The sequence below is a fragment of the Sceloporus occidentalis genome, unplaced genomic scaffold (genome assembly GCF_023333645.1).
Source record: "Sceloporus occidentalis isolate IW3139 unplaced genomic scaffold, rSceOcc1.0.p SCAF_3, whole genome shotgun sequence".
In the NCBI taxonomy this organism is placed as follows: domain Eukaryota; kingdom Metazoa; phylum Chordata; class Lepidosauria; order Squamata; family Phrynosomatidae; genus Sceloporus; species Sceloporus occidentalis.
Genome location: NW_028316983.1, coordinates 247,329,929 through 247,357,668, shown reverse-complemented (window position 1 = coordinate 247,357,668; position 27,740 = coordinate 247,329,929). Strand labels below are relative to the sequence as shown.

The window sequence follows — 27,740 nt, the reverse complement described above, 5'->3', positions numbered from 1 at the left end:
CTCTTGGGCAGAGAAGGCTAAAGACCTTGCAAAACTACATATCCCAGGATTCCATGGGATGGAGCTACAGCTCTTAAAGTGGTGTCAAACTGCATATTTTGTACAGTGTGCACCCTTAGACACCCTCCTCTGGTAACCTTCCAGCTTGCCAGTATCCTTCTTAAATTGTGCTGTCCAGAAGCGAACACAGTATTCCAGGTGAGGTCTGACCAAGGGTAGGATAGAGTGGTAATATGACTTTCCTCGATTGGGGTCCTACACAGCATATAGGACATCCTTTGTCCAGCCCTGCTTTAAGCACATGCTTAAAACAAGCTCCCTTCCAACAGGTCTTTTGCTTACTGAATTCATTGACTTCCTGCATTTATCTGCCACTTGTGTGTATTAATGATAATATCGCTAAATGGTAGATCAATTTTATACGTATATTTTTACAATACAGTTCCTGTTTCTTGATTACTGCCATTAAAGCCTTCTGGAATGCCTCACTGTAAACAAGCAGAATATAAATTTAAAAACCTTTCTGTTGGTTGAGGAGATCCTCTCAACACCAGCCCGTTCCTGTTGCTCCAGATGTGGCCGCTGCAAGGGTGCGAGCGCACAGATGTGCATGTGTCTGGTTCAGTGAAAAAAGCTAAACAGTTGCCAAGCCCTGAGCACAGTATATTAAAAAGCTGCTTCTTAATTTCTGTAGCAAGGTTTCGCTCATCTTTCTTTGCTGATGGTGCAGGAAAACTGCCACCAAGAGAAAACAAAGGTACTGCCCAGGTGTGTGTGTATCCTAAGAATAGTATACTGTCTTTAAAGAAAGCACAATATTATTATGCAACCTCAGCCTGGTGGGCCATAAAGAGCAACTGAAGGACAATCAAGGCTCACTCGCCATAATTTATATCCCCTTTTTCTCCCAGGATGGGAAATCCAAACTGGCTTCATTTGCTAAACAGCCCACTGAATTGGGATTTTATGCCAGAATTTGTATGCGCCCATTTTATGCCACCTCCAACTTTCTGCTTACTTTTGGGAGCTGCCTTCTTTCTTAATGTATGCTGAATTTTGAGGAATTAGCTTATGAGTATTTTAAATAGCACACTGGACATGAGGGCACAGAAATAGGAATTTCCAGGATGGAATTTCAAATTATCTCCAGCAGCACATGAAATGATGATGCAGAGGCACTGGTTTTCTATGTCCTAGCCTTTGGCTTCTTTCATCTCCAACTGAAGACTCCTATAAATGATTCTCGGTTTGCAACTGTCCCTGTTTTGGGCAATTTTGGGGTATGCAATTGCAACCCATACTTTGGACGACTGCACCCTTAATTGTTCACAGGTCTATTGTCGGTAAGATACACAAAATTATTTTGAAATCACACTTGTTTCCCGTGTCTTCTTCCAGTTTGAGAAAGGGTGTTGTGTGGAGTGTGAAATTTGGGTAAACTTTCCTTATCTGTCTCATTAGTAGTAGTCTATTTTTAGAGTACTTGTTTGTCAATATCAATAGGTCTTTAAACAGAGTGGCCATCTGTCAGGGATGCTTTGATTGTGAGTTCCTGCATGGCAGAATGGGGTTGGACTGGATGGCCCTTGGGGTCTCTTCCAACTCTAGGATTCTATGATTCTATGATTCTATGATTCTATCAAATTCATTGGACAAAAATTGTGTAGCTAGCACAGAGCTCTGCAAAGGTACTTTTTTGGGCTTACAGACTGCCAAATTCCCAGCATGGCCAGTGGCTGGAGTATTATGGGGATTGTGATCCAAAAAGAGTAACATTTCCACACTCTAAAGTCGGGGCAGCTTTTAGCAAGGGAATAGTATCTATGTCTTTTTCTGTAGCTTGTACTAACAGGCTGTTTAGAGGTCACAGTGAGTTGAGTTGGGTTGGACTAGACTCACCCAACATTGGATCTTCTTGCATTAATCCATTCACCAAAGGAGAGTCGGGAAGTAAGAAAGTCATGGGTCAAAATTCTGTTGGTGTCTTAGGCTGGCATAAGCCCTCCTAATGAAGTGGTTGGACATTTTTATCTGACACTGAACAGCAGCAAAGGTTGAAGGACTGGAGTTGCATGGATGGATGAGTGGAGGTGCATGCTCATTTTGGTTGTGCATTTGGTTACGCATTGGGTATCTCGCTTCAGTTGTGCACCTTTGCCCTTCAACTCAAGGGTTGCGAAGCACGATCAGGGCATAGTTCTGCAAGTGTCAATTTACTTGATACAACCTTGTGGTAGGATCATGGTCATGGGCTTGCACATGGATCCACAGGACAAAGGGCAACTGCCATGTGAAGGCATCCTCCTCTTGACTGAACCTTGGAAGGAGATTCTTGACAGTAAGAGTGGTTTGACAATGGAGAGGTGTTTAGGTGCCATTTTTCATCCTGTCATGCCCAGCCAGCCTGAGGATGAGGAGGATGAGCCAGAGCCTCAGCTTGAAACTGACCCTGGCCCTTGTTCTGCCCTGCCAGCTCAAGCAGAGTTTGTAGCCTCTAAGGAGGCTCAGCAACCAAGCCTCCTCGCAGCAAAGCCTTCAGGCATGGAAGAGAATGAAAAGAACATACCTGTCTTCAATCAGCAAAGAGCTGTAAGGACATGCCTTCGCCGTTTGAGGAGGTTTTATGATAAATGCCAATTAATCATCAAATAGCTCAGCTCATGAGAGCTGGTAATATAAACAGGTGAAGGATGTCAGGCCGGATGTCAGAGATGATCTGAGTTTGCTGGTGAAAGCATGCTTGATCCTGACCCTCTTGTCTCCTTGGCCTGGACCTTTGACTATTGGATTGCCCCACTGGAACCCTGGACCTCAGATTGCTCATCTCCTCTCTGGTTTGCACCTTGGACTTGGCTTTATATTTTCTTTGTGTGCACGGGACTTTGCAGTTTCCTTTATATATATTTTTTGGAAGTTTAGCTATCAGCATTCTTGGCCGCTTTCCTGGACACATCCCCACCTTAAAGAGGGACAATCCTGAGAGGGCAGGCATACTAGTCAGGAACTCTTCCATTTCTTTCTGGGATCAGTGAAGGTTTTGGAAGCAGCAGTTTCGTTCAGAATTCAAATCTGCCTCAGGTACAAGGAAGAGTCTGGCTGGAATCACTACTGGATCCTAGTAGTGAGTCCAACATTACATACCTTCCATATTGGGATCTGCAGCAGCATCTGTTCCTCCCTCACCCCATCGCTGGTGTCAGGTAATCAGAGACATACTACTCCTGGGTGTGGAAGCTCCATTGAGGTACTGTAGGAAACAACCCATTGTAACTTTGTCACCTTATCTAATGGCCGTGGGTTGCTTTTCATCAACCGTACCTCTCCTCATCTTTTAAACAATCCCAACATTGAACTCCTGGGTTCAGAGCCAGGATTGTAAAATGAGAGCTTAGTGCAAATTGTGCTGAGTGACCATTTCCCATAAGATGCAGAATAAAATCAGTGCTATATATAACTTTGATTATCAGGATCTATGTCTTTTAAGTGCAGTGTCTCACTTTGAATTTTCAACAGGCAAATGTTCGTTAACATTTAATAATTGCTCTCAATTAATTTGCATAGTATAACCTATTTTGGGGCAGAATTTTGGGGCAGCAAAACAATTGCTTGCAGCTGACAAGAATTCCTGATGCATATCTCCCCCCCCCCCCCCCACAAGGGCAGGCTCAGATGGTTTGTCTTTTAAAATGGAATAATCTGGAAGCAGTAGTTTGCATTTGTATTGTTTAATGGATCTTGTAGCACCTTTGAAACTAACCATGCCAAAGAAGTTGTAAGATAAGATTTAGGTCTACCTCCCTTCTTTTGCACAGGCTCAAAGATGCTACAAGATCCCTTTACCTACTGATATTCCAGACCCTGAATTGCTATGTCTCTGAATTGCATTATTTAAGTTAGCTTGGCCAAAGAGGCTCAGAGCAGGAACATTTCACTGTTATCTATTCTTGCAACTAGGTAACCTTGCATTAAGATATCATCCTTGAAACTAGGCAAGCTGCTTTCCTAGGGGCTCTAGGCTTCAAACCTCAGCAGTTCATTTGCTATAGCCATTCCCTTTTCCTATTACCTTTTGATTTTCCAGATGGCAAGGTGAGTTTGCCCAGTGGCCAGGTGTTTGGGCTCATCCTTTCTTTCCTCGAAGCTGTTCTGGGTCCCCTCTCTCTCGCTCACACAAACTCATCTATCCATCCGGGCAATTGGTACCTGTTCTGCGAACATTAAATATTTATCTTCTCTAACTCTTGTGATTTCAGTGCAATAGTGAGCATTCGTCAGCACTTATTCCCTGCTCTGTGGCACAGGAAGAAACCGTGGCGTCAAAAGAGATCGGTTTCTGCAGATTGCTTTACACCTCCTGGGTAGGCATTTAGTGCAGATTTGCTCTCTCTTTCCCCCCACCAAATTAGACCTCTGGATTTTGTGAATATGTCTTCAGTTACAGGAAGAAATGCTTCTACAGAAGCCTTTTTTTGAGCTGGTGCCCTCCAGTGTTGGGTCCCAACTTCCATCCTCTCCAGATGGCAGTTGTTGATTATATTGGCTGATAATGATGGGAGCTGTAGTCCTACACACTTGGAAAGTGTCGGCTTGGAAAAGGCTGATCTGTAAAGGAGCCTTATCTACACAGAATGTCTTAAATGCGAAGGGAAAGATGGATTCCTTGACAATTAAAATAGACAGGTTCCTTTTTATGGTGGAAGCATCTAAGCTTAATGCCATTCTCTCTAAATGACTCACTTTGTGCTTATAAAAGCAAGCCATTTTTAATCTGCCGAAGTATCTGCACATCATTTTACAGCTGTGCCTCCATTAAAAGATTTCACTTTTGCCATAAGGAAGTCCAGATTGCATGCTATAAGCCCCCTCAAATTCAGAATAATTACACAAATCAGCAGTACCTTACACTGAATGCGGTATTTGGATTCCTCCCACTCCATACAGAATGGAAACCCTTCACTAGAAGCCACAAGGAAAGTCTTTGATAGGACATAGAGCCACCAAATATTGGAGTTCTTTGCAGATCCAGCCTGCGTGTTTTCAGTTCTCTCTTTCTTGCACCCAGCGCGGACTAGAATCATTGGCTTTAGAATAAGCTGGGGATCTCTATGAGTTGTGATAGAATTCTTTGTGTTTCTCTTTATCTTGATATGTGCTGTCAGGCTCAGTTTACTGTGGAGTTTATAACACCGGGGCTGATTTTGGCATTAAAGAGAGATTAAAGCACATTTAAAGCATCCCGCAAATAAAGCAAAAATGGCGAATGATTGTGCAAATGATTATCATGCAATTGTGCAAATAAGTGATATCAGAAATGTATTATCATTGAAATCCTGAAAGTAAAAGGATGCACATTACTGCTTCTTTAAGATCACTTTAATGGCAGGTTTTGTGCGACGTCGTGTGAAATCATTTCGCATAATTATGTATTTTTTCCCCGGGATATTCACGGGATGAACTCCCAGTCTCCTTCGTGTGATAAGTGAAGGAGAGAATTCCAAAAGACCCTGTAACGAATAGTACTGCTCCGGTCTAGCAAAGTCAGGGCAGCCCTGGTTTCTCTGGTTGAATCAATCTGCGCTCATTTCCTTCCTTGTTGTTGTTGTTGTTGTTGTTGTTGTTGTTGTTGTTAGCTGCCCTTGAGTCGATCTCGATCCATAGTGACCTTTTAGATGAGACATCTCCAAGACTCCCTGTCCTTCACTGCTCTGCTGAGGTCCTGTAAACTCATACCCATGATCTTCTTAATAAAGTCCATCCATCTAGCATGTGGCCTTCCTCTGTTTCCACTTCCCTCCACCTTTCTCAGCGTTACTGTTTTTTCCAGTGAATCATAGAATCATAGAATCGTAGAGTTAGAAGAGACCAATAGGGCCATGCAGTCCAACGCCCTGCCATGCAGGAAATCCAAATCAAAGCATCCCCATTGACAGATGGCCATCCAGCCTCTGCTTAAAGACCTCCAAAGAAGGAGACTCCACTGCACTTCGAGGGAGTTTGTTCCACTGTCGAACAGCTCTTACTGTCAGGACGTTCCTCCTAATGTTCAGGTGGTATCTCTTTTCCTGCAGCTTGCATCCATTGCTCCGGGTCCTAGTCTCTGGAGCAGCAGAAAACAAGCTTGCTCCCTCCTCAATATGACATCCCTTCAAATATTTAAACAGGGCTATCATATCACCTCTTAACTTTTTCTTCTCCAGGATAAACATCCCCAGCTCCCTGAGCCTTTCCTCATAGGGCTTCATGGTTTCCAGACCCTTCACCATTTTAGTCGCTCTCCTTTGGACACGCTCCAGTTTCTCAATGTCCTTTTTGAATTGTGGTGCCCAGAACTGGACACAATATTCCAGGTGGGGCCTGACCAGAGCAGAATAGAGTGGCACTATTACTTCTCTTGATCTAGACACTATACTTTTATTGATGCAGCCTAAAATTGCATTGGCCTTTTTAGCTGCCGCATCACACTGTTGACTCATGTTCAACTTGTGGTCTACTTGGACTCCAAGTCCTTCCTTCTCATGATGTGGCCAAAATACGACAGCCTAAGTTTTGTCATCTTGGCTTCCAGGGAGATTTCTGGCTTGATCTGTTCAAGGACACATTTGTTGGTCTTTTTGGCCATCCACAAGATCTTCACCACTCTTCCCCAGCACCACATCTCAGATGCATTGATTTTCTTCCTATCTTCTTTCTTAACTATCCAGCTCTCACATCCACTACTGCTTTCTAATCTGTTAAGGTCCAGAGTAGAAGTTATGTGCTAGGATAATCAGATCTTGTGGCACCCCCATTTGTTTTAGAGCAAACCAGATTTCTTGTGATCTATGCACTCCAAGGCTTGGCTGCAATCTATAAAGTACAGGTTGATTTTATTCTGAAATAATTAATAAAAGTACACACGTAATATAACATTGTGGCCCCTCTGTCTGCTCTGTGATGCCAACCATTTTGTGTCTCGGCATGCAAAAGTCCTCCTGCTCCCTCTCTAAAGTGTGGTTACGTATCGCAGGATAAGCCCTACATTGTTCTGTGCACAGCTCAGTGATTGTCGGTCCACCAGCTGAACCCAGTCGCTCATCACAACTCTTAGATTAATTGTGCTTTAAACATTCAGTTCCATCTCAAAGGAAGTAGTGGAACGCGCATGAGGGTGAGCGCGTTAATTCAGTGGAGAAGGCCTGGCCTTGTCAGGCTCCACTTTCCCTCCGGTGGTGGGCATACACACAATTTGCTGCTTACGCAAGGGTAAAATGTGCTGTTAGCAAGAGGCTTTTCTTTTAGCATGATGTTTGCAGCATGATCGATGTTCAATATTAAAACCACTGAGGCTACACACAGCTTGGAGCACTATGACGACTGTACTAGACTGTGAGCATATGGGCAAAGAGGATGTGGAAACTCAAACCTTCCTTTTTCTTGAAAGAGAAGTTTAAAAAAAGGCCCGGACTGCTATCCTGGAAAGCCAGAACACAAGTAGAGAAAGAGAGCACGTACAAGGGGTGTAGCTATGGGTGGAAGGGGGAGTGAGGGCTTTGCCAAATAAGTCAGAATAACTCAAAGTCAAATAAAACTTCTGCCCCCCACCATGAAATTTTCCTTCTGACCCCAAATTTCTAGCATATCAGAGAGTCAGTTATTGAAAATTCAACACACTTGGGACTCTTCTATTTGTTGTTTCTACATTCCTTTGTTCATTTTGCTGGTGTTATGCAGGGATATGGCTGCCAAGGGGGACGATCAAGATGTCACTCCCCCAAATTTAGCAAAAGCAGCTTCATTTCATTCAATTTGCCACCTGTCCCCAAATTTCTAGCTTTACAGTAACTTAAATCTTCAGATTAATATTTAGAAATACAGCCTCTGCATCCAAAGAAAAGGGGGCAGGCAAAAGTCCCAGATCAAGAAGAATGTGGACGAGCTCAAATGTGTCCGGAGGAGGGCAACCAAGATGATAAAACATCTTGACATCAGCCCAATGATGAGAAATGGCCAAGGGAGCTGGGGATATTTAACCTGGAGATGAGAAGATTGAGAGGGCACATGAATCATAATATAGATATTTTTAAATATCTGGAAGGCTGTCAGTTAGAAAGATGTTTTTGTTTACCCAAAGCTTAGAGCAGAGGTTCTCCAAATTTCTTGGTTCACTATGCTTTTAATGTATCAATAATATTTTTATGGTGTCCTAGGTGAAAGGAAATACCTAACAGTTCTGCGTAAAGGCTGAGTCTGCCTTATCTGAAATGCTTAGGGCCAGAAATGTTTTGGATTCATTTGGAACAACTGTATTTGCATATAAATGCATAATGAAATATCTTGGAGACAGGACCCAAGTCGAAACAGGAAAAGGTGTGCTCTCTCAGTCTCTTTCATATTTGTACACACACAAACACACACAGACATCCTAAGCATTTCTTTGCTGACGCGAGGGCTGTGCTCGAGCGACCACTCTGCTTCTGTTTGCAATGGAAACTTGCTGAGTTTTACCACTTCGGCCTTTAATCCAGACACCTGCGCTCAGCGGTTTTCCAAACACTTCCGAAAGGAAGACTCATTAATGCTCGCCACCCTGAAGTGGTTGCTGCAGCCGTTCCTCGATGCTCAAGATCCTCTAAGAGCCAGGTATGGGCTGCTGCTTATGTCCTCCCCCCATGCTCCATCTGTTAACATGCTGCAGCTGTGATTAAAACGGAGGGAGATGGGAAATGGGCCTTTATCGGGGAGTCCCTGCTGCAGGGCTTGCAAAGCCAAACTACATGTTACAGAGATTAAAGCACAAGCGGCCAGCAACACCGAGGAACTGGTTCACAATTAGAGTAATAGAATCATAGAGTCCTAGAGTTGGAAGAGGCTCCATTGGCCATTCGGTCCAACCCCCTGCCATGCAGGAATTCCCAATCAAAGCATCACTGACAGATGGCCATCCAGTCTCTGTTTAAACACCTCCAAAGAAGGAGACTCAATTGCTTTCCAAGGGAATGTGTTCCGCTGTCGAACAGCTCTTACTGTCAGGATGCTCCTCCTAATTTTAAGGTGGAATCTCTTTTCCTGTAGCTTGCATCCATTGCTCCATTGTGTCCTTTTCTCTGGTGCAGCAGAAAACAAGCTTGCTCCATCTTCAGTATGACATTCCTTAAAATACTTAAACAAGGCTATCAAATCATCTCTTAACCTTCTTGTCTCCAGACGAAACATACCCAGCTCCCTAAGTCTCTCCTCATAAGGCATGGTTTCCAGACCTTCCACCATTTTGGTCGCCCTCCTCTGGACATGCTTTAGTTCTCAACATCCTTTTTGAATTGTGGTGTCCAGAACTGGACACAGTGTTCTTGACCAAAGCAAAATAGTGTGGCACTATTACTTCCCTCAATCTCAGTTGCCAGCACTCTGACTGCGGCTGCCACAGACCTGTTAGACCTCAGAGCAGGCATGCAGTAATAAATAGCAACACCACCAAGAAGATAATGACTGTTATTGTTATTATTTATACACTGAACTTTTCATGATAAGAGGTTTCATGATAAGGGGCTTGAGCACCCCCAGATTTTGTATCTTGGGGGGTGGGGCGGGGCTCTAGAATGAAATCCCAGCAGATACCAAGGCCCCACTGTATAGAAAACCAACAGATCGGGTTTATACATTGTTGTGCTCATAGAATCATAGAGTTGGATGGGATCACAACTTTCTGAATAGCTCTTTTAAAGTGAGTTGTTTTGGTTGAATTTATTGAAGAATTTATTTCTGAATGGCATTTCTTATACTATAAAGGAAACGATTAAATGATGAAAAAGGAGCATCCGACACTAGATGCTGGTTTATTCCTGATGTTTCACTAGCATCTGTGGCTGGCATCTTCTGAGATTTCTGAAGATGCCAGCCACAGATGCTGGCAAAATGTCAGGAATAAACACTTGTAGAACATAGCCACATAGCCTGAAAAACCCACAAAAAACTATGGATGCCAGCCATGAGAGCCTTTGACTTCATAGTCTGTTGGCAGTTGTTCATGGTTAACTGTTAAAGTTAAAGGGGTTAAATTCTAACAAGCATTCTTGTTGTCCTAGTAAGAGAGCTGGAAATTACAGTTGGGCCTCTGTATCCACAGATTTTTTATCTAAGAATTTAACCTTCCACTGCTTGAAAATGTTTTTTTAAAATAAGGGACACCATTTTACTATTCCATTATATTTAACTAGACTTGAGCATTTGCAGATTTTGGTATCCATAGGGGGGTCTAGAACCAAACCTTAGTATATAACAAGAAGCCCAATGTAGTAATAATAGCCAGACTTTAAAAAAATACATATCCAAATAATCATTCTAAAAAACCAGAAGTGTTTTTAAAGTCATTTAGTTTAAACCAACTTGATATAAACCATGGTTTATACCAACCTGGTTTAAACCAGCCAGCCCTGACCTTGGTATAAATCCCTTTTTGGTGTTTTTTTTCTTTCTCTTTTTGAGGAACCCTAGAACCAAACTCCTTCAAGAACAACGCAGGCAAACAGCTTGCATGCTCCCTCTCTTCTTTGGTTTCTGCCATGCTGGGCTGTTCGATTTCTAAGTTTTTCTCTCTTTCCACATCTTTAGGAAGTCCCAGTCACAATATATTAAGGCTGGTAGCCAATGGCAACAGCTATCTTCAAATAAACTTGTCATGCTAAGCACTAATCAATGTAATGATTATATTTTAGCAATTCCCTAACATCCCCCCCCCCTTTCCGTCTTCATTGAAAGGTAATGCTCCCCAGGCTTTTGCTTTCTGCTGATAGGGGAGCAGCCCCCTAATTTGCACCCATTCTTCCGTCAATGCTGCGGTTTATATACTCTTTGGCTAATAGCATTATGAGCACAGTTTTGTACTAATTCAAAATTAGATCTCTCATTTGCATAAACAAATTACTGTTTGGATTAACGCTACATAGTTAAAGCAGCTGATACTCGAGCAGATTTGATTTTGTGGGAATGATGGCTGTTGGCATAATGGTGGATGAGCAGAATTTGGATGTGAGCGGCGGATATTGTTGCATACGCAAAGTCAGCCAGCGTTGGGTGCTGGGTGGCGGAAGATGTCTGCAGAATCCACGATCGGGCACCGAAGCTTTGTGCAAAAAATTAAGTAAGTTGCTTGGCCTTAAGGCTGTGCAGGAGAGGAGTTGGGGATTTTCAGAATCTTTCAGGAGGAGGGTCATACTTCCATGCTGCATGTTTTTCATGCTGAAGAGCCCAAGTTTCATACTTGACATTTGCTGTTGTCGAAAACGCAGTAAAGAAGGATCCGTCCTAAACTTCCTAGGAACAGAATGACCAGATGCCCTCCTTCTCCAGGAGATGCCCTACATTTCAGCCTTCTGTCCAGGAGGTGTTCCATAATGCCCTTCATTTTGAGCATGACTAGGAAGCATGAATTTATATTTATATGGGTGTTTTCAACTTTTATTTTGTAACATCCTACATTTTCTTGACTACCCTACATTTTGCAGTGCCTTCTCCTCCTCTGCAGTTAGGACATCTGGTCACCCTGCCTAGGAAGGGAGCTCCAAAATCTGAGAACAGCAATAAAAAGAAATGAAGACGTAGTCATCTGAGGTCATCGTAGTAATCAGTTCCTGCTACAGAGAGAAGGAGGAGAGAGGTAGCTGGGCAGCCATTTTGAGTGGTGACTGTTTAAATTTCTTTAAAAACTCTAGGGGGAGTGTGCTTGTTACAGAGGGGGTGGAGCTTCGTTGAGTCATCTGTGAGTCACTAGGGGGCAGAGCTAGCAGACTAGCTCTATATCACTCCTTCCAGAGCCTCTCCAGAGCAGTTCCTGCTACATAGAGGAGGAGGAGAGAGGTAGCTGGGCAGCCATTTTGAGTGGTAACTGCGTGCGAATTCCTATTTTATCCAAGGAGATCTACAACAGAGGCTGAGTTGATTGAGCTCACTACCAGAAATTGGCAAAACATCAAGGGCTTTAAGGTGGTGTTTTCTGGAGGATTTCTTTTTTAGGAGGAAGCTCACCGTCTTGTTCCAGTAATTTCCTAAGACTTTTCAGTATAGACACTGACGGAACCACGGCAGTCACCCGCAACACTTGTGGGATGTTTCTCTTCTTGCCTACAGAAGTGGAGAACTTCACATGCCCCAAGTGCAAGTTGGTAGCCCTCTTGGAGGAGAAAGTGCAGCAGCTGGAGTCCAGAGTAGCTACACTTCAGCATATTAGAGAGAAAGAGGATTTCCTGGACACAACGGAACTAACCATCTTGGATGATTACCATGCAGAGGAAGTTGCTGGGGCGGAGGAGGTCACTTCACATACACAGGAGGCAGACAGCTGGAGGAATGTCACACAGAGAAGTAAGCCAAGAAAGGATTGTTCTGGGAGCTTGCAGCTAGAGAATCTATTCGAAGCTCTTTCCCTTATCAAGGAGGATGAAGAAGAGCAGCATGGACAGACTTCAGGGACAGAGCAGGGGAGCCTGAGAGTCCCACAGAAGGGAATAGCCGCTGCTAAGCCTCGGAGGAGGCGTGTGGTCGTAGTGGGGGACTCCTTGCTGAGGGGTACAGAAGCAGTGATTTGTAGGCCTGACAAGATGTCTCGAGAGGTGTGTTGTCTCCCAGGGGCAAAGATCCGTGATGTGACAGAGAGGCTGACAAGACTGGTCAAGCCTACTGACCAATACCCCTTCCTTTTGGTCCACGTGGGAACCAAGGATACTGCAAGACACAGCCTGCAGAACATTAAAAGGGATTATGAAGCGCTTGGTAGGAAGCTGAAAGGAATGGATGTACAGGTTGTCATCTCGTCTCTTCTGCCAGTCGAAGGGCACAGTCCAGGAAGGGAGAAGAAAATAGCGGATGTGAACAACTGGCTCCGCAGATGGTGCCACCGAGAAGGATTTGGATTCTTTGATCATGGGCTGCGGTTCCATGAGGAGGGACTTCTTGCAACTGACGGGTTGCATCTCACGCCAGTTGGAAGAAATGTTTTTGCCTACAGTCTCAAGAACTTGATCAGGAGGGCTTTAAACTGAGTTCCGTGGGGAAGGGAGACAATATTAAGGAAGGCGAAAGGGCTGGAGAAAATAGTCAAACAGACATAGAGGAAACAAGAAAAAAAGTGCAAGGACCCAACAGTGGGAGGCAAAAAAACTTGCACAAACAGCAAGTAAATGGGAGCCGTGGTCTGCGATGTCTCTACACTAATGCACAGAGCATGGGAAATAAGCAAGATGAACTTGAACTCCTAGTACAACAAAGCAAATATGATATAATTGGCCTCACTGAAACCTGGTGGGATGAGTCTCATGATTGGAATGCGGAAATAGAGGGGTATAACCTTTTAAAGAGAAATAGGCCAAACAGGAAAGGAGGAGGAATAGCACTATATGTGTCAGAATGTGGGACCAGAATCCTGGACAATCAACGAATCAGCTTTATGTAGAATAAACAAAACTTTATTGATAGCTCCAAGATCAGCAATTCCACTCCATTCAGCGTTTAAGCTGAGACTAACTCCTCCCAGCAAAAGCAATACCTAAAACCCCAAGTTTGTCTACTCCACCCCCAGCCAAAAGCCCGCGCAGCAAAATCTCCACCTCTTTCTCACCATTATACATCCCCCATCACTCCCCCCATAGCTTCTATCCCTCTATACTCAAAGCTTGCATTCCAAGCCTCTGAGAGAGGCCTTCAAGGACACTAGATAACAGCCACCTGGTACCACTCAGCTCCTACATGCTACATCTAAGCTAGCCATAGCAAAAGCATCCCAACCCCCGTCATCCCCACACAGTTATAACATATATCTGGTAAAATACAACCAGGATTCTAACAATATGTCAGAGATATTTACACCAGTGAAGAGATCCAGGACATCAGTCATGGAAGCCAGGTGGAGAGCATCTGGATAAAAATCAAAGGGGAGGGAAACAACAAGGATGTTACGGTGGGAGTCTACTACAGACCCCCAAGTCAGACTGAGGAATTGGATGATATCTTTCTAGAACAGATGACCACACACTCAGAAAAGAGAGATGTAGTAGTGATGGGCGACTTCAACTATCCTGATATTTGCTGGAAGTCAAACTCAGCCAAATCCTCAAGGTCTTGCACATTCCTCACTTGCCTGGAAGACAATTTCATGGTTCAAAAGGTGGAAGAGGCAACAAGGGAGTCAGCTATTTTGGATCTGATCTTAACCAACAAGGATGACTTGGTTAATGGGGTGCAAGTGGTGGGATCCTTAGGTGGAAGTGACCATGTTCTCCTGGAGTTTGTAATACAGCGGAAAGGAGAAGCCAGGCAGAGTCAGACACGCATCCTAGATTTTAGGAGAGCGGATTTCAGTAAACTTAGAGAAGTATTGAGGGCGATTCCATGGTCAGAAATACTAAAAGATAAAGGAGTTCAGGACGGATGGGACTTTCTCAAAAGGGAGATACTGAAGGCACAATTTCAAACAGTTCCAGTGAGAAAGAAAAACGGGAGGTGTCTCAAGAAACCAGGATGGATGACTAAGGAACTTTCAACGGAGCTAAGTTTGAAACAGAAGATGTATAAGAAATGGAAAAAGGGGGAAATCACGAAAAAGGAATTCAAAGAAATAGCAGGCATTTGTAGGGTAAAGTCAGAAAAGCTAAAGCGCAGAATGAACTCAGGCTTGCTAGAGAGGTTAAGAACAATAAAAAGGGCTTTTTTGGATATGTCCGCAGCAAGAGGAAGAAGAAGGAAACGGTAGGGCCACTGCGTGGAGAAGATGGCAAAATGCTAACAGGAGACAGAGAAAAGGCAGAATTACTCAAGACCTTCTTTGCCTCAGTCTTCTCAGAAAAGGCAAAGGGTGCTCAACCTGAGGATAATGGAGCAGAGGACAGAATAGGGGAATTTCAGCACAGAATAAGTAAAGAGATAGTAGAGGAACACCTTGTTAATCTAAATGAATTTAAGTCTCCGGGACCAGATGAACTCCATCCAAGGGTATTAAAAGAACTGGCAAAAGTAATATCGGAGCCATTGGCAATCATATTTGAAAACTCCTGGAGAACAGGAGAGATCCCATCCGACTGGAGGAGGGCAAACGTTGTCCCCATCTTCAAAAAGGGGAAAAAAGAGGATCCCAACAATGATCGTCCAGTCAGTCTGATATCAATCCCAGGAAAGATTCTGGAGCAGATCATTAAAGAGAGAGTCTGTGAACATCTAGAAGGCAATGCCATAATCACAAAAAGTCAACATGGGTTTCAGAGAAACAAGTCATGCCAGACAAATCTGATTTCAGCAACTTGGTTATAGCTAAAGCCCTGTACAGCCCGGGTCCAGGCTCTCAGAAGAATCACAGATTCCCATATGAGCTTGTCTGAACTCTGAGAACTCCAGGAGAAATCTTTTCTCAATCCCGATTTGGGGGAAACACAGGAGAAGGCCTTCTTGGTGCCTCTCCCTAGACTTTGGAAATTCTTTCCTAAGGAGCTTAGGATGGCCCCTTCTTTGCTTTCTTGTTGTCATCAAGTGAAGACTTTTATTAGTATTGTTATTATTATTCCACCAGCTGTTTGGCAACTGATTATTTTATTTAATGAGTATTGTATTTCACTGCTGTGTTGTTTTTAATTTATGCTTTTAAATTAATGTTTTATATGCTCTTAATATTATAGAAATAATAATAATAATAATAATAATAATAATAATAATAATAATAATAATTTCTTATCCACCTCTCCCCAAGGATTGAGATGGGGAATAAACAACATAAAATGATGTTAAAATTATATGCCCTTAATATTATACAGTGGCCCCTTGGTATCCACTGGGATTTGGTTCCAGGACCCACTGTGGATACCAAAATCCATGGATGCTCAAGTCCATTAAATACAATGGCATAGTAAATTGGTGTCTCTTATTAAAAATGGCAAAATAAAGGTTTGCTTATTGAAATTTATATACTTAAAAAATATTTTCAAGCCGTGAATTCTTGAATCTGTGGATAAAAAATCAGTGGATAAGGAGGGCCATCTGTAGGTACATAACTCCACTCCACACCAGCATGGTGTCCTTGTTTGAATGATGGGCTACATCTCTGGAGACCGGAGTTTGATTCCCCTGCTCAGTTGGAGTGTTGAACTACAACTCTGCAGTCAAAGCTCGATTCCCCATTTGGCCATGGAAGCCCACTGGGTGGCATTGGGCAAGTCACACACTCTCATCCCCGTGATAGGATTGCCTTAAGGTTGCCATAAATCAGTGCTCAAACCACTATATCACTCTTGACCTTTCGTTTCATTCCAGAGGCATGTTAGGTAGACCTAGAAAACCTCAGCTGACTGTGGTGAGATGATTCCCAGTTATGTGTCATTTCATCTTTTGCAGATCTTTAGTACCTAACTCCACTCGCCATTCTCCGATGGAGAGCAAGTCCCAGGCTCTGCAGCAGCGCTGGAGGAACAAAAGCCTCCGTCGCATTGGAGGAATCATGTACAGGGTGTCCGCTAACAAAATCGCCAAAACCTCCAGCTCTCCGGCCAGAATTGGTGAAGTCCCTGGCAGGAGCCACACCAGAGCAGGTAAGTGATGGGCATAGCTTCTAGGCTCTGAATGTTCTCACACATGAATTGAGGTCTGCCAGCACTTGGCACATGACACCACAGATATCAAGAGGTATTCTTTCATTCAACTCTAAAAGCTGATTGTCAATTGCCATTGTTCAGCTTTGTTGTCATTCCCCAGATTGCTTGTTTCACAGTGAAGGTCAAGCATGCCAGTGCTGAGCTTGCTAACTCAGTGTAGGGCTCTTAGCAATAGCAATAGCAAGTACATTTCTGTACCGCTTATCAGTACATTTAAGCTCTCCTTATGCAGTTTGCAATGTGTAAGCCAACCACCCGCAAGAAGCTGGGGGTTCATTTTAGCAACCTACATAAGGATGCAAGGCTGAGTGGACCCTGATGGGTCCACTGGATGGAGTCCCTGGATGGGATTGAACACACAACTTGATAGTTTGTGAGTAAGTGGCTGCAGTACAGGCATTGAACCACTGTGCCACCAGGGCTCTTTCTCTTGGCAAAACAGCTCAGATTTTCTGTGAGCCTTTGCAGGACCTGAGTTGCTAAATTACTTCAGGGCACCTTCTGCAACATCTGTTTCTTTGCAAATCAGGATTACTTTTGTAAACCTGTGTATTGCACTTTGAAGGGCTTGCATCTTGGAAAATTTCTATGGTTTGGAACATTTACCTTTAATTTTTCTTTAATTTATCTTTAAATTAGAAAGAATCAAAAGATAAAATTATTAGGATACAGGTGTACCTTGTTTTTAACATCTGTTCAATAACTGTATTGGACTCATACTCTTCTACATTTGATAGATATATGGATGGGACACAAGAGCATTTGAAACGATATCTTCTGAACTACCTTCGATAGAAGGGATTTGGGGGCAAAATTTTGGGGCTCAGGCCTGCAAAACTGGCCTTGGGTGGCCGCCTGCAGAATCTGCTTTGTTCACCCCATGCTAAAGCAATAAAACTGAAGTGAACTGAAATGAACTTGAATAGAAAATAAAAGTTAAAGAAGTTCTTTCCTGGGTTGTCTGGTGCACCTCTTCAGAAAAGTGTGAAAAGCCCTGAGGCCTTGTGTGAGGAGGCAGAGCTCCTTCCCCGTTTATTCGACATAAACTGACACTTGAGGATTGCTGTGGTCTTTTCTTTTTCTTTCCCCAAAGCATGCCAACTCAAGCTTCTTCCTCTAGGTTTCTCACCTCTTAATGCTCTTGAGAGACAGATTACCTGGAAAAGGATACTTCATCAACTTCATACCCCTTTCCCCCCCAACACACACACACACACACACACACACACACACACACCTGTATCTCCTGCTCCGCTATTATCTGCAGACTTTTTAATTTTCCATCTGAGCCGCCCAGCAAGCTAATCCACGGTTTAAGCTAAATCTCCACCCTCCTCACCTGCTGCGATGAGTGCCGTAAGCATTTCTCTCCTCTCCTCGCCCTTCTCTGAGCTCACCCCTAATTTCCCACTCTCAATTTCCTCTCTCTCACGCCTTTTTAACCAGCTGCAGACCGACAGAAGAAGTCGGGAACATTTTGCCCTTTGTTCAGGTGTTGCTTTCCGCTCATAATTTCTGGCCAAGGTGTTTGCAGCTTCCAGAATTACATCTGCACCTTACTCATGCCCCCCCCCCCCCCCCTTTGAGCTCAGTTCTTTTGCTGACTGGGTTTTTAAATTTTTGCATCCGTCCAAGATGCTTGTTAATCCTCCCCCTCTTTTTTTTTAATAGTCCTGTTCTCGTCCGCTTCTGTCCCTGCTAAATAGTCTGTTTGTCCTGGTCGGCATAGGCTTCACCCTTGCTTAATTTTATTTTCTCTTCCCATAGGGGTTGAAGGGTTTTTTTTCGGGTGGGAGAAGTAAATGGGGAAAATTAAATGCATGCATACACACACACACACACACACACACACACACACACACACACTTTCTTCATCATTCACTTGGACAGTGAGGGAGCCCAAAGGTTTTTCCGTCCGCTCTGTCTGATGGCTGTGAAATTGGGGTGCTTTCTTTGGGCGTTCTGCAGAAGCATTTCAAATCTGATTAAGGCCCTAATCAGCAGACCCCAGGTGTGCACCACTTTCTATCTTCTTTATCCTACCTGACTCATTTCCTTTTCGTAAGCAGGCTTCGGTAGCAGAGGGAAGGAGAAAGAGGGAGGGAAGGAGATGATGGGGACCATCTCAAATTGAGTCCTGGCCGTGCAAGCACTTTGAAAAACACACACCTCCCTTTCCGAGGCTTCTGCAGCAACTCAAAACTGTCTGTCCAGGTCTTACCACTCTTTCACCAAAAGGATCTAAGGTCTGGATACCACCAAGTCCTATGAGGAGCGGCTTTGGGAGCTGGGTATGTTTAGCCTGGGGAAGAGAAGTTTAAGGGGTGACATGAGAGCCATGTTTGAATATTTGATTCATTTTTAAAAATATATTTTATTAAACAAATTTTAAAAACAAACACACGAACATACAAACAAAAATCGGGGATGCTTTGGTTGTGATTTCCTGCATGGCAGAAGGGGGTAGACTGGATGGCCCTTGGGGTCTTTTCCAACTCTATGATTCTATGAAAAGATGCAAATCCTATTGTGACGCCATCACAAAACCCCTATTTATTTTTCATTAATTTTCCATTACTTCTTTGTGTACTACTGCTTTCCAAGCTTAACTTCCAATGCTAACAATACTTAGTGTTGAAACAACTAATTTTATCAAACTGTTCTTAAACTACTTTAAAAACATAACATAGCTTAAATCTGTTATATAAATTGATTAATAATTATCTTGATTACATATTATAATTATGCATTACCTACTACCTATTTATACTAAAAAATATACCTGTTCATCATACATAATAAAAATTACCTAATATCAACTAATCAAAAAACCCAAATATTATCATTATCCTCCAGTAGTCACTTATATAATTTATTATCTGTCTTATGAAACAAGAAAGATTAGGAGGATAAGTTAGAGACTGGGAACAGATAAATATTTGGTTCATATACACCATCTACACATTGCTTGAATGCAATTCTGCATACTGTACAATATCTTTAATAGCTTTTAATAATTTTGTGCACAAAATAAAGTTTGTGTATATTCAACCAACAGAAAGCAAAGGTTTCACCATCTCAGCCACCCATGGAAAAGGTTTGAGTTTGGGGAATATTTCTGACTTCAGAATTTCAGATAAGGGAGACTCAACCTGTACCTGTATTTGTTTTTAATAGGCCTTCCAAGCTTGAGATTCATAGTCACTCAAAGGTGCTATATACACACACAGAGGTACATCACACATTTGTGCCCATTTGTTCAATTTTGTCCTGTGCTGCCTGGAAAAGGCTCAGCAAAAAAAAGCCTTCACAAGACCTGATGCTTCACCGCTTGGCTTTGTTTTTTAACAGGTGGAGCTCTGCAGTTTCACCTGGGACCTTTTCTATGCAGAGCATCTGTGCTTAAGCTGTGGACTCCAGCCTGCTCCAGGAGGTGGGGGGCTACCCCTTCTCTTTGCCTAAATGCGGCCAGTCTTTTGTGTAAATAACCATTTTTCATGCATAGATTGTCTTCCTGGGAATGCAGTAAAATTAATTGTTAAAAGATATTCAAAAATATAGCTTTGTTAGTCAGCAGAATGAGTATGTAGAGAGATCTTGTAGCAGTTAGACTCAAAGACTCCCTTTGAGTCTAACTGAAAGAAAGAAATAGGCAGCATGAGCTTTCCTAGACTTCATTCTGCTTCCTCAGATGCATTTGATGGCATGGAAGCCAGGTGCAGACATATATATGCCATTGGTATGTGAGGATGGCGTGTGTGTGTCTGTACCTGGCTTCCACCAAATAAATGCATTTGAGGACATAGACTTAAGCCTACGAAAGCTCATGCTGCCAGTTTCTTTCTTTCAGTCAGTCTCAAAGGTGCTACAAGATCTTTCTACGTACTGATTCTACAGACTAACACTGTTATATCTTTGAATTCTACTACTATGTACTGTCAAAAGTTGGACTCTGTTTTAAAACAGAGGCTGGATGGCTGTCTGTCCAGAGTGCTTTGAAGGTGTCTTGCTCTATGGCAGAATGGAGTTGGACTGGATGACCCTTGGGGGTCTCTTCCAACCCTAGGTTTCCATGAAATATTTCAAAGAATGTCATATTGAAGAAGGAGCCAGGTTTTTTAATGCTGCTCCAGAGATTGAGGACAAGGAACAACAGATTCAAGCTGCAGGAAAAGAGATTCCACCTAAACCTCAGGTAGAACTTCCTGAAGGTAAGAGTTGTTCAACAGTTCTTACAGTAAAGAAGTTAAACTCATGTTTAGGTAGAATCTCTTTTCTTGCATTTGAACGCTCTGGTTTGCATTCTCATCTTTGGATCAAGATAAAACAAGTTCTGTCTTCTACATGTTACATCAGCACTTAAAACATTTAAAAGATAGCTGTAGTGTCACCTCTCAGCCTTCTCTTTCTCTAAGCTAAACATACACAGCTCATATGTTGTTCCTCATAAGGCTTGAATTCTGGACCTTTGGGTATCTTGGTCACCTTCTCTGGGTATGTTCTGGCTTGTCCATATCTGTTTTGAACTGTGGCATCCAGACTTGGACACAGTATTAGGTCTGTCCAAAGCAGAAGAGAGTGGCACTACTGTTTCCCTTGATTTGGACACTACTCCTGTTGACTCAGCCCAGAATAGCATTGAGTATTGTGGCTGCTGTATCACACTGTTGGCCCAATGTGATAACATTGCAGAGGGTTGTTCTGCATGAGAGATTGTCACTTCTGCTTGGAAAGTCTCCCTGTCTGAATTCAGCTGCCAGCCAAGGTTTTGACTTTGCACCAGCCAGCTTGCACAGACTGGGATCCCCTTAATATTAAAAACAATACTGTAATGTTTTTAATAACATTGATGTTCAATTCCTTTTTGATTTTTGTAAGTTAATGTTTCAGTTGGATCTTTTAAAACGATTGTAAGCTGCCTTGGATAGAAGTATAATAAAAAAATAAAGAAATAAATAATACAAATAAAGCTCAACAGGGAAAGGGATGCATGTGTTGAGGAATGGCCCGGCACCATTCACTTGCTCCGGGCCAATTTCTTCACACATGTTTAATCTGAACATTTATAGCTATTTTCTCAAAAGGTTCTTTTGAAAGAGAGCTTTCCAGCTTCTATTCTGCAAATCCCAAATCCACAAAACAGTAATACCTTTATTTAACCAGCCAAAATGCATAGATATCCTTCAAAAGAACAACACACTTAACACCTTGGGAAAATGGCAACCCTGTGACTAACATCATCATCATCAATTTATAATTTCTTTCTCCTGTGTGATGGTGATATGATAGCCCTGTTTAACTATTTGAAGGGATGTCATATTGAGGATGGAGCAAGCTTGTTTTCTGCTGCTCCAGAGAATAGGATACAATGGAGCAATAGATGCAAGGTACAAGAAAAGAGATCCCACCTCAACATTAGGAGGAACTTCCTGACAGTAAGAGCTATTGGACACTGAAAGACAATGCTCCCTCAGATATTTTGGTGGAGTCTCCTTCTTTGGAGGTCTTTAAACAAAGGCTGGATGGCCATCTGTGTGTGTGTGTGGGGGGGGGGAGAGGATGTTTGCTTTGATTGGGAGTTCCTGCATGGCAGGGGGTTGGACTGGATAGCCGTTGGGGTCTCTTCCAACTCTATGACTATGATTCCATGATTCTTAACACCTTTGCCTGAGGAAGAAGCCAGTGGAATTTTGAAAGCTTGCATCATGTATTTTGTGTGTTTTGGTTGGCCGATTAAAGGTATCACTATTTTGTGGATTTTGGATCTTATTGTACTCTACCAAACAAAAAGTCTCATCTCTCAGGACAATATAGTGTCAGAGGATCTGGAAGAGGGCCTTCTCACAACATGATTATTTACAAAAGCCTTGGGGGGGAGCTCACACATTTTATACAGATCCACATGTGTACATAGTTTTGAAATGTTTTACATTATATTATTTTAACTGGTTTTAAACTCCCTTCTCTTCACTTTGTTATCCCATTTAATGTGATTTCAACCTTTTGAAATCATTTCAGCTCTTTACATTCTTTTCAGTTGATCATGCTGATTTCATTGTATTCTTTCCACCCCAATTTCTTGAGATGGCCGTGGGGCATTTTTTTTTTAATAGATGGATGCCAGGCAGATAATGGAGCAAGCTTCTTTTAGGCTGCTCCAGACAATAGGACAAAAACAAATGGATTCAGATTACAAGAAAAGAGACTCCTCATAAATATTAGGATGAACTTTTTTTAACTGCAAGTGTTGTTTGAGATGCCTTGGAGGCTGGTGGACCTTCCATCTTTGGAGGTGTTTATATAGAGATTGGATGGACATCTCTCAGGGTTGTTTTAGTTCAATGTTTCCCAAACTTTGGTCCTCCAGGTGTTTTGGACTTCGGCTGCCAGAATTCTTGATTGTTAGCCAAACTGGCTAGGGCTTCTGGGAGTTGAAGTCCAAAATACTTGGAGGACCAAAATTTGAGAGACAACTGCTTTTGTTGGATATTCCTAATGGCTGTGGGTTGGACTAGGTGGTCTTTGGGGTCTCTTCCACCTCTATGACTCCATAATGCACACGTCACCCTAGGACAGGCCTGATGTAGGTCTGTGAGAGGGGTGCAACTCAAAAGAGCACTGAGGGCAGGTGGCAAACCTCCCCGTCTTAAGGAGGTAGCTATTCAAATCTCTCCCCAGCCAAGGCAGGGGATGGACGTCTCAAATGTCAGTTGCTTCCGAACGCTAAACAACCCAAACCAGACAGGTGCCTGGTGTCTCCTAGCTGCGCAGGAGGCTGCTAGATTGTATTCCTTTTAATCCCATCAACTTCTCAGCCTTTGATGCCTCTCCGGAAATGACAAGGATGACTGCTAATTATTTAACTGGGTTTGTTCAGCCTGTCAAAGCTCTCTGCTCTTCTGCCAGGGTTCCCCCTTTGGGCAGCAGCGACCAGCCTGATTGTCTTTCACCAGCCAGTCCCCAGCACCTGCTTCTTTGCCGTTGGTGCAAGTTAAGGATTGCATCTAGCGCCAAGCCCTTTTGTAATACCGGCGGCCAATCACCGGCCTGCCAGGACTGATCAAGCAAGTCATCCATCTCCGTAAGTGAGAAGGAAACCAGTGGTTTTCCTGTAGCTTGTCCACACTCTGCATTGTTACCTGGCGCATATAGAGCAGTGGACATACATGCGGCTGGCACTCTTTGGTTGGTGGCGTTCAGAGAGGCGGTGCAGCTTTATTTACTGTGCATCAGAGCTGACTGTGTGTCATTGCAGCACACAGCTTGGCTTGTGTGTCTTTGTGACAGTTTGGCTTTCCTGAAGCTGAAATCACGCCTTTCCTTGTGGCCTTGCTCCAAGTTGCAAAGTTCAGTTAGAGCCCTGTGTTCCAAGGAGAGCCCGAGTCAAGCTGCGTGTTGTAGACTCCCAATATTTTGGGGGGGAGGGTAGCAAAACAGTGATGAAACTGAAATAATTAAAGAATTGGATCAGACATTGATCAGGAAGGAGACAGCAGAGAAGGAAAACAAGAAGACTAGGAATGGTGAGGGCAACTATGAAAGAACTAGACAAGGCCCTAAAGAGTAAAGATATGCAACTGAGCCGTAAAGTTTGAATCATCCAAGCCTTTGTATTCTCCATCACTGTGTGCAGATGTGAGAGCTGGACAGTAAAAACAGTGGATAAGAAGAAAAATTCATTTGAGATGTGGTCCTGGAGAAGAAAGCTGAGGATCCTGTGGACAGCCAAAAAGACAAACGAAATGGGTCCTTGAGCAGATCAAGCCAGAAATCTCCCTGAAAGCCACGATTAAATTGAGGCTGTCCTACTTCAGCCACATCATGATAAGACCTGACTCAGTGGGAAAAGACAACAACAACAACAATATTTATTTGTATTCCACTTTTTCACAAAGGAATCAAAGAGGATTCCAGCAGTATAATTAAAATGGCCACAAATAAGACTTCCCATCCAGCGAACTCTGCCCATGATGACTTTTATTTAGCTTAGTCGGTTTTAATATGTAGTTTTAAATCTTACATTGTTTAATCTTGTTTTAAGGAGGGTGGTATTATGTATATATGGATGTATTTTAACCTGTTGTACGCCGCTTTGATCGCCTGGCAAAAAACGGGATAGAAATAAAAAAATTATTGTTGTTATTATTATTATTTATTAAAACATCAAACACTTAAAAATTACAATTAAAAAACACCCAAACCCCAACCCTCCCCCCAATCATAAAAACAGTGATAATAATAATAATAAATAATAATAAAATTTTTATTTCTATACTGCCCTTCCTATGATCAGGGCGGTGTACAACCTTATACAATACATACATTACAAATACATATACAATAAAAGAAATTACATTAAAAAATTACATTAAAACCAATTCTCGCCAGCTTGCCACTGCTGACAGAGGGGGGGAGTTTAACTGGAGCCTATATCCGGGAATGCTAACTTGAACAAGAAGGTTTTTAGTTCCTTCTTGAACTGGGCCAGGGAGGTAGTCACGCGGAGCTCTATGGGCAGCGAATTCCAGAGGGTCGGGGCCGAGATGGAAAAGGACCTCCTCGATGTGGAGGTTAATCTTGCCCCATGGACCCTCAATAGCTGCTGCCCAGATGTTCTGAGTGTGCGGGGCGGAATGTATGGGGAGAGGCGGTCCTCAAGGTATCCTGGGCCCAAGCCATTTAGGGCTTTATAGGTAATGACCAACACCTTGTATTGCGCCCGGAAGCGAATAGGCAGCCAGTGCAGTTCCTTAAGCACTGGTGTTATGTGGCTGGCCCTGGATGTACCAGTGACCAGCCTGGCTGCCATATTTTGCACCAATTGTAGCTTCCGGGTATGGTACAAGGGTTGCCCCATGTAGAGCGCGTTGCAGAAATCCAATCGAGAGGTTACCAGAGCACGTACAACCGTTTCAAGGTCCCCCTGGCCCAGGTAGGGACGCAGCTGGCGAATCAGCCAAAGCTGATAACAGGTGCTCCTGACCGTCGCATCCACCTGAGATGTAAGGTGGAGTGATGAGTCAAGGAGCACCCCCAGACTGCGTACCGAGTCCTTCACGGGAAGCGTGATCCTGTTCAGGACAGGTGGAAACACCGCCTCCCCGGACCAGGGGAACCTATCACGAGTACCTCCGTTTTCTCTGGATTCAGGCTGAGTCGGTTTTTCTTCATCCAGCCCATTACTGACTCCAGGCACGCCACGAGAGGAGAGATGCCATCCCCAGTCACTGCATCAGTCGGAGACATAGAGAAGACTATTTGGGTGTCATCAGCGTACTGATAACCCTGCGCCCCATGTCTCCGGATGATCTCTCCCAGCGGTTTCATGTAAATGTTAAAAAGCATGGGAGACAGATGTGATCAACCCATAAAAAGATTAAATATCCAAATTTAAAACTGTCCAATAGGAATACACTAAAATTTTGGGCAGATTAGCACAAGAATTATGGGGGGGGGGGGGGATGGTATCAGTCAGTTTTGATATCGGAGCAATAGAGGTCTCATTAGAGGGGGGAGGCAAGTCTAGTGGATCTAACCTAGTCTGGAAAGGCCTGCGGGAAGAGATCCATCTTAATAGCCTTTTTAAAGGCTTCCAAGGTGGTAATATGGCGAATCTCATCCGGCAGGTCGTTCCAGAGCCTGGGAGCTAGAATAAGGCTAGAAAAGGTAGAGGGAAGTAGAAAGGGAGGAAAGTTGCACACCACATGAATAGATTCAGTTATGGAGGATATGGGTTATGTAAACTAATGCGTCTACAAAACGTAAGCAGAGCAGCAGAAGACAGTGAATCAGGGAATTAGGGTTCAGTTGTATATCTTTGCTCTTTGGGATCTTTTCTAGCTCTTTCATGGTTTCCCTTCCCATCCCTAGTCTCTATCTTATCTCTTGACTACAGTCTCCATTCTGAACTATGTTTAATCCCAGGTACAAGAAATCTTTTAACTGTTTCAATTTCCTCATTGTCTAATTGCAGTTTGTGTAGGTCCTCCATGGTCATTATTTCTGTTTTCTTTTTGTTCAGCAGGAAGCCTGCCATTGCACTTTCTTCCTTGACCTTCCTCAGTCATTGTTCCGTGATGTTTTCTGTTAGTAGTATGGTATCACCTGCCTATCTTAGATTGTTCCTCCTATCCTTACACCTCCTTCTAAGTTTAAACCTGCTCTTTGTATGGTATTTTCTGCGTACAACTTGAACAAGTATGGTGACCATACACAGCCTTGCCTGACCCCTTTGCCATTTGGGGAGCATTCTGTTTCTCCATATTCTGTTCGGACGGTGCCTCTTGTCCCAAGTATAGATTTCTCTCAGCAGAACGATCAAGTGCATTGATGCTCCCATGTCTTTGAGAGCATTTCATAGCTTTTCATGACCGGCTGATGTAATAAAGTTTGCCTCCCTTCCTGCTGCTAAACAAGCCAGGTCCAGGTGGCACAGGGAGTCAGGCGAAGAGGTGAGGTCCGTAGGGGTGGCAAGATGAAGAAAAAAAGAACGGCAGCAACAAAAAAAAGGCCACCCTTTTGAAAAATACATTCAGCGGAGAAGTTGTGGGGAAGGCCAGAAGGGTGAAGAAGTCAACCTGGAGTACAAGATTGAAACCAGCAGGAACCAAATTAAGGGTTGACATTGTCCAGCATGCCAGCCTGACCTCAATCTATGAAAGAGCCGCCATCGGTTGTGCTTAACACGCTCTTGGGGCTTCGCTGGAATTGAAGGGGGCCAAGTGTGCTGTTTGCAGGTGCCCTCAAGGTTCCCCCCAGAGCCGAGTCTGGTGTGTTACGTACTTTCTCTCCCTGTAGGTGGTTGTTGTGGATTTTGATGCTCTCCTGCATTGACTTGGTCGCAAAGCAGGGGAGAATAAGGTGCAAAACTGCATGAATGTGTTTGTAGCTGTAGGCCCCAAATACCTTAAAAGCCTGAACTCTGTCAAATGAATATGGTTATAGCTGATATAGTATTAGGTTGGACCAGGAGGAATTGCATTCAAATCCTGGCTCTGCCAAACTGTCTACCTGGCAGGGTTGCTGTGAGGACAGAGCGATATATAGTGGGCCCTCGACACTCACTGATTTGGTTTTTTTTTTTTACCTGAGAGAACACATCTCTAGGAATTTCTAGCTCCTCCAGTGCAGCAACAC

General features: G+C 43.3%; 1 protein-coding gene across 3 annotated transcripts in view; it reads left to right on the top strand.

Moving 5' to 3' along the window:
* The window catches only part of ZC3H3 (zinc finger CCCH-type containing 3), a 321,156-nt gene that overhangs the window by 196,549 nt on the left and 96,867 nt on the right, over nucleotides 1-27,740 (top strand). For all 3 annotated transcript variants that reach the window (XM_089518124.1, XM_089518123.1, XM_089518125.1), the window contains exon 5: nucleotides 16,348-16,541. In XM_089518124.1, the coding sequence (XP_089374250.1) occupies nucleotides 16,348-16,541 (194 nt within the window). The remainder of the gene's footprint in view (nucleotides 1-16,347; nucleotides 16,542-27,740) is intronic.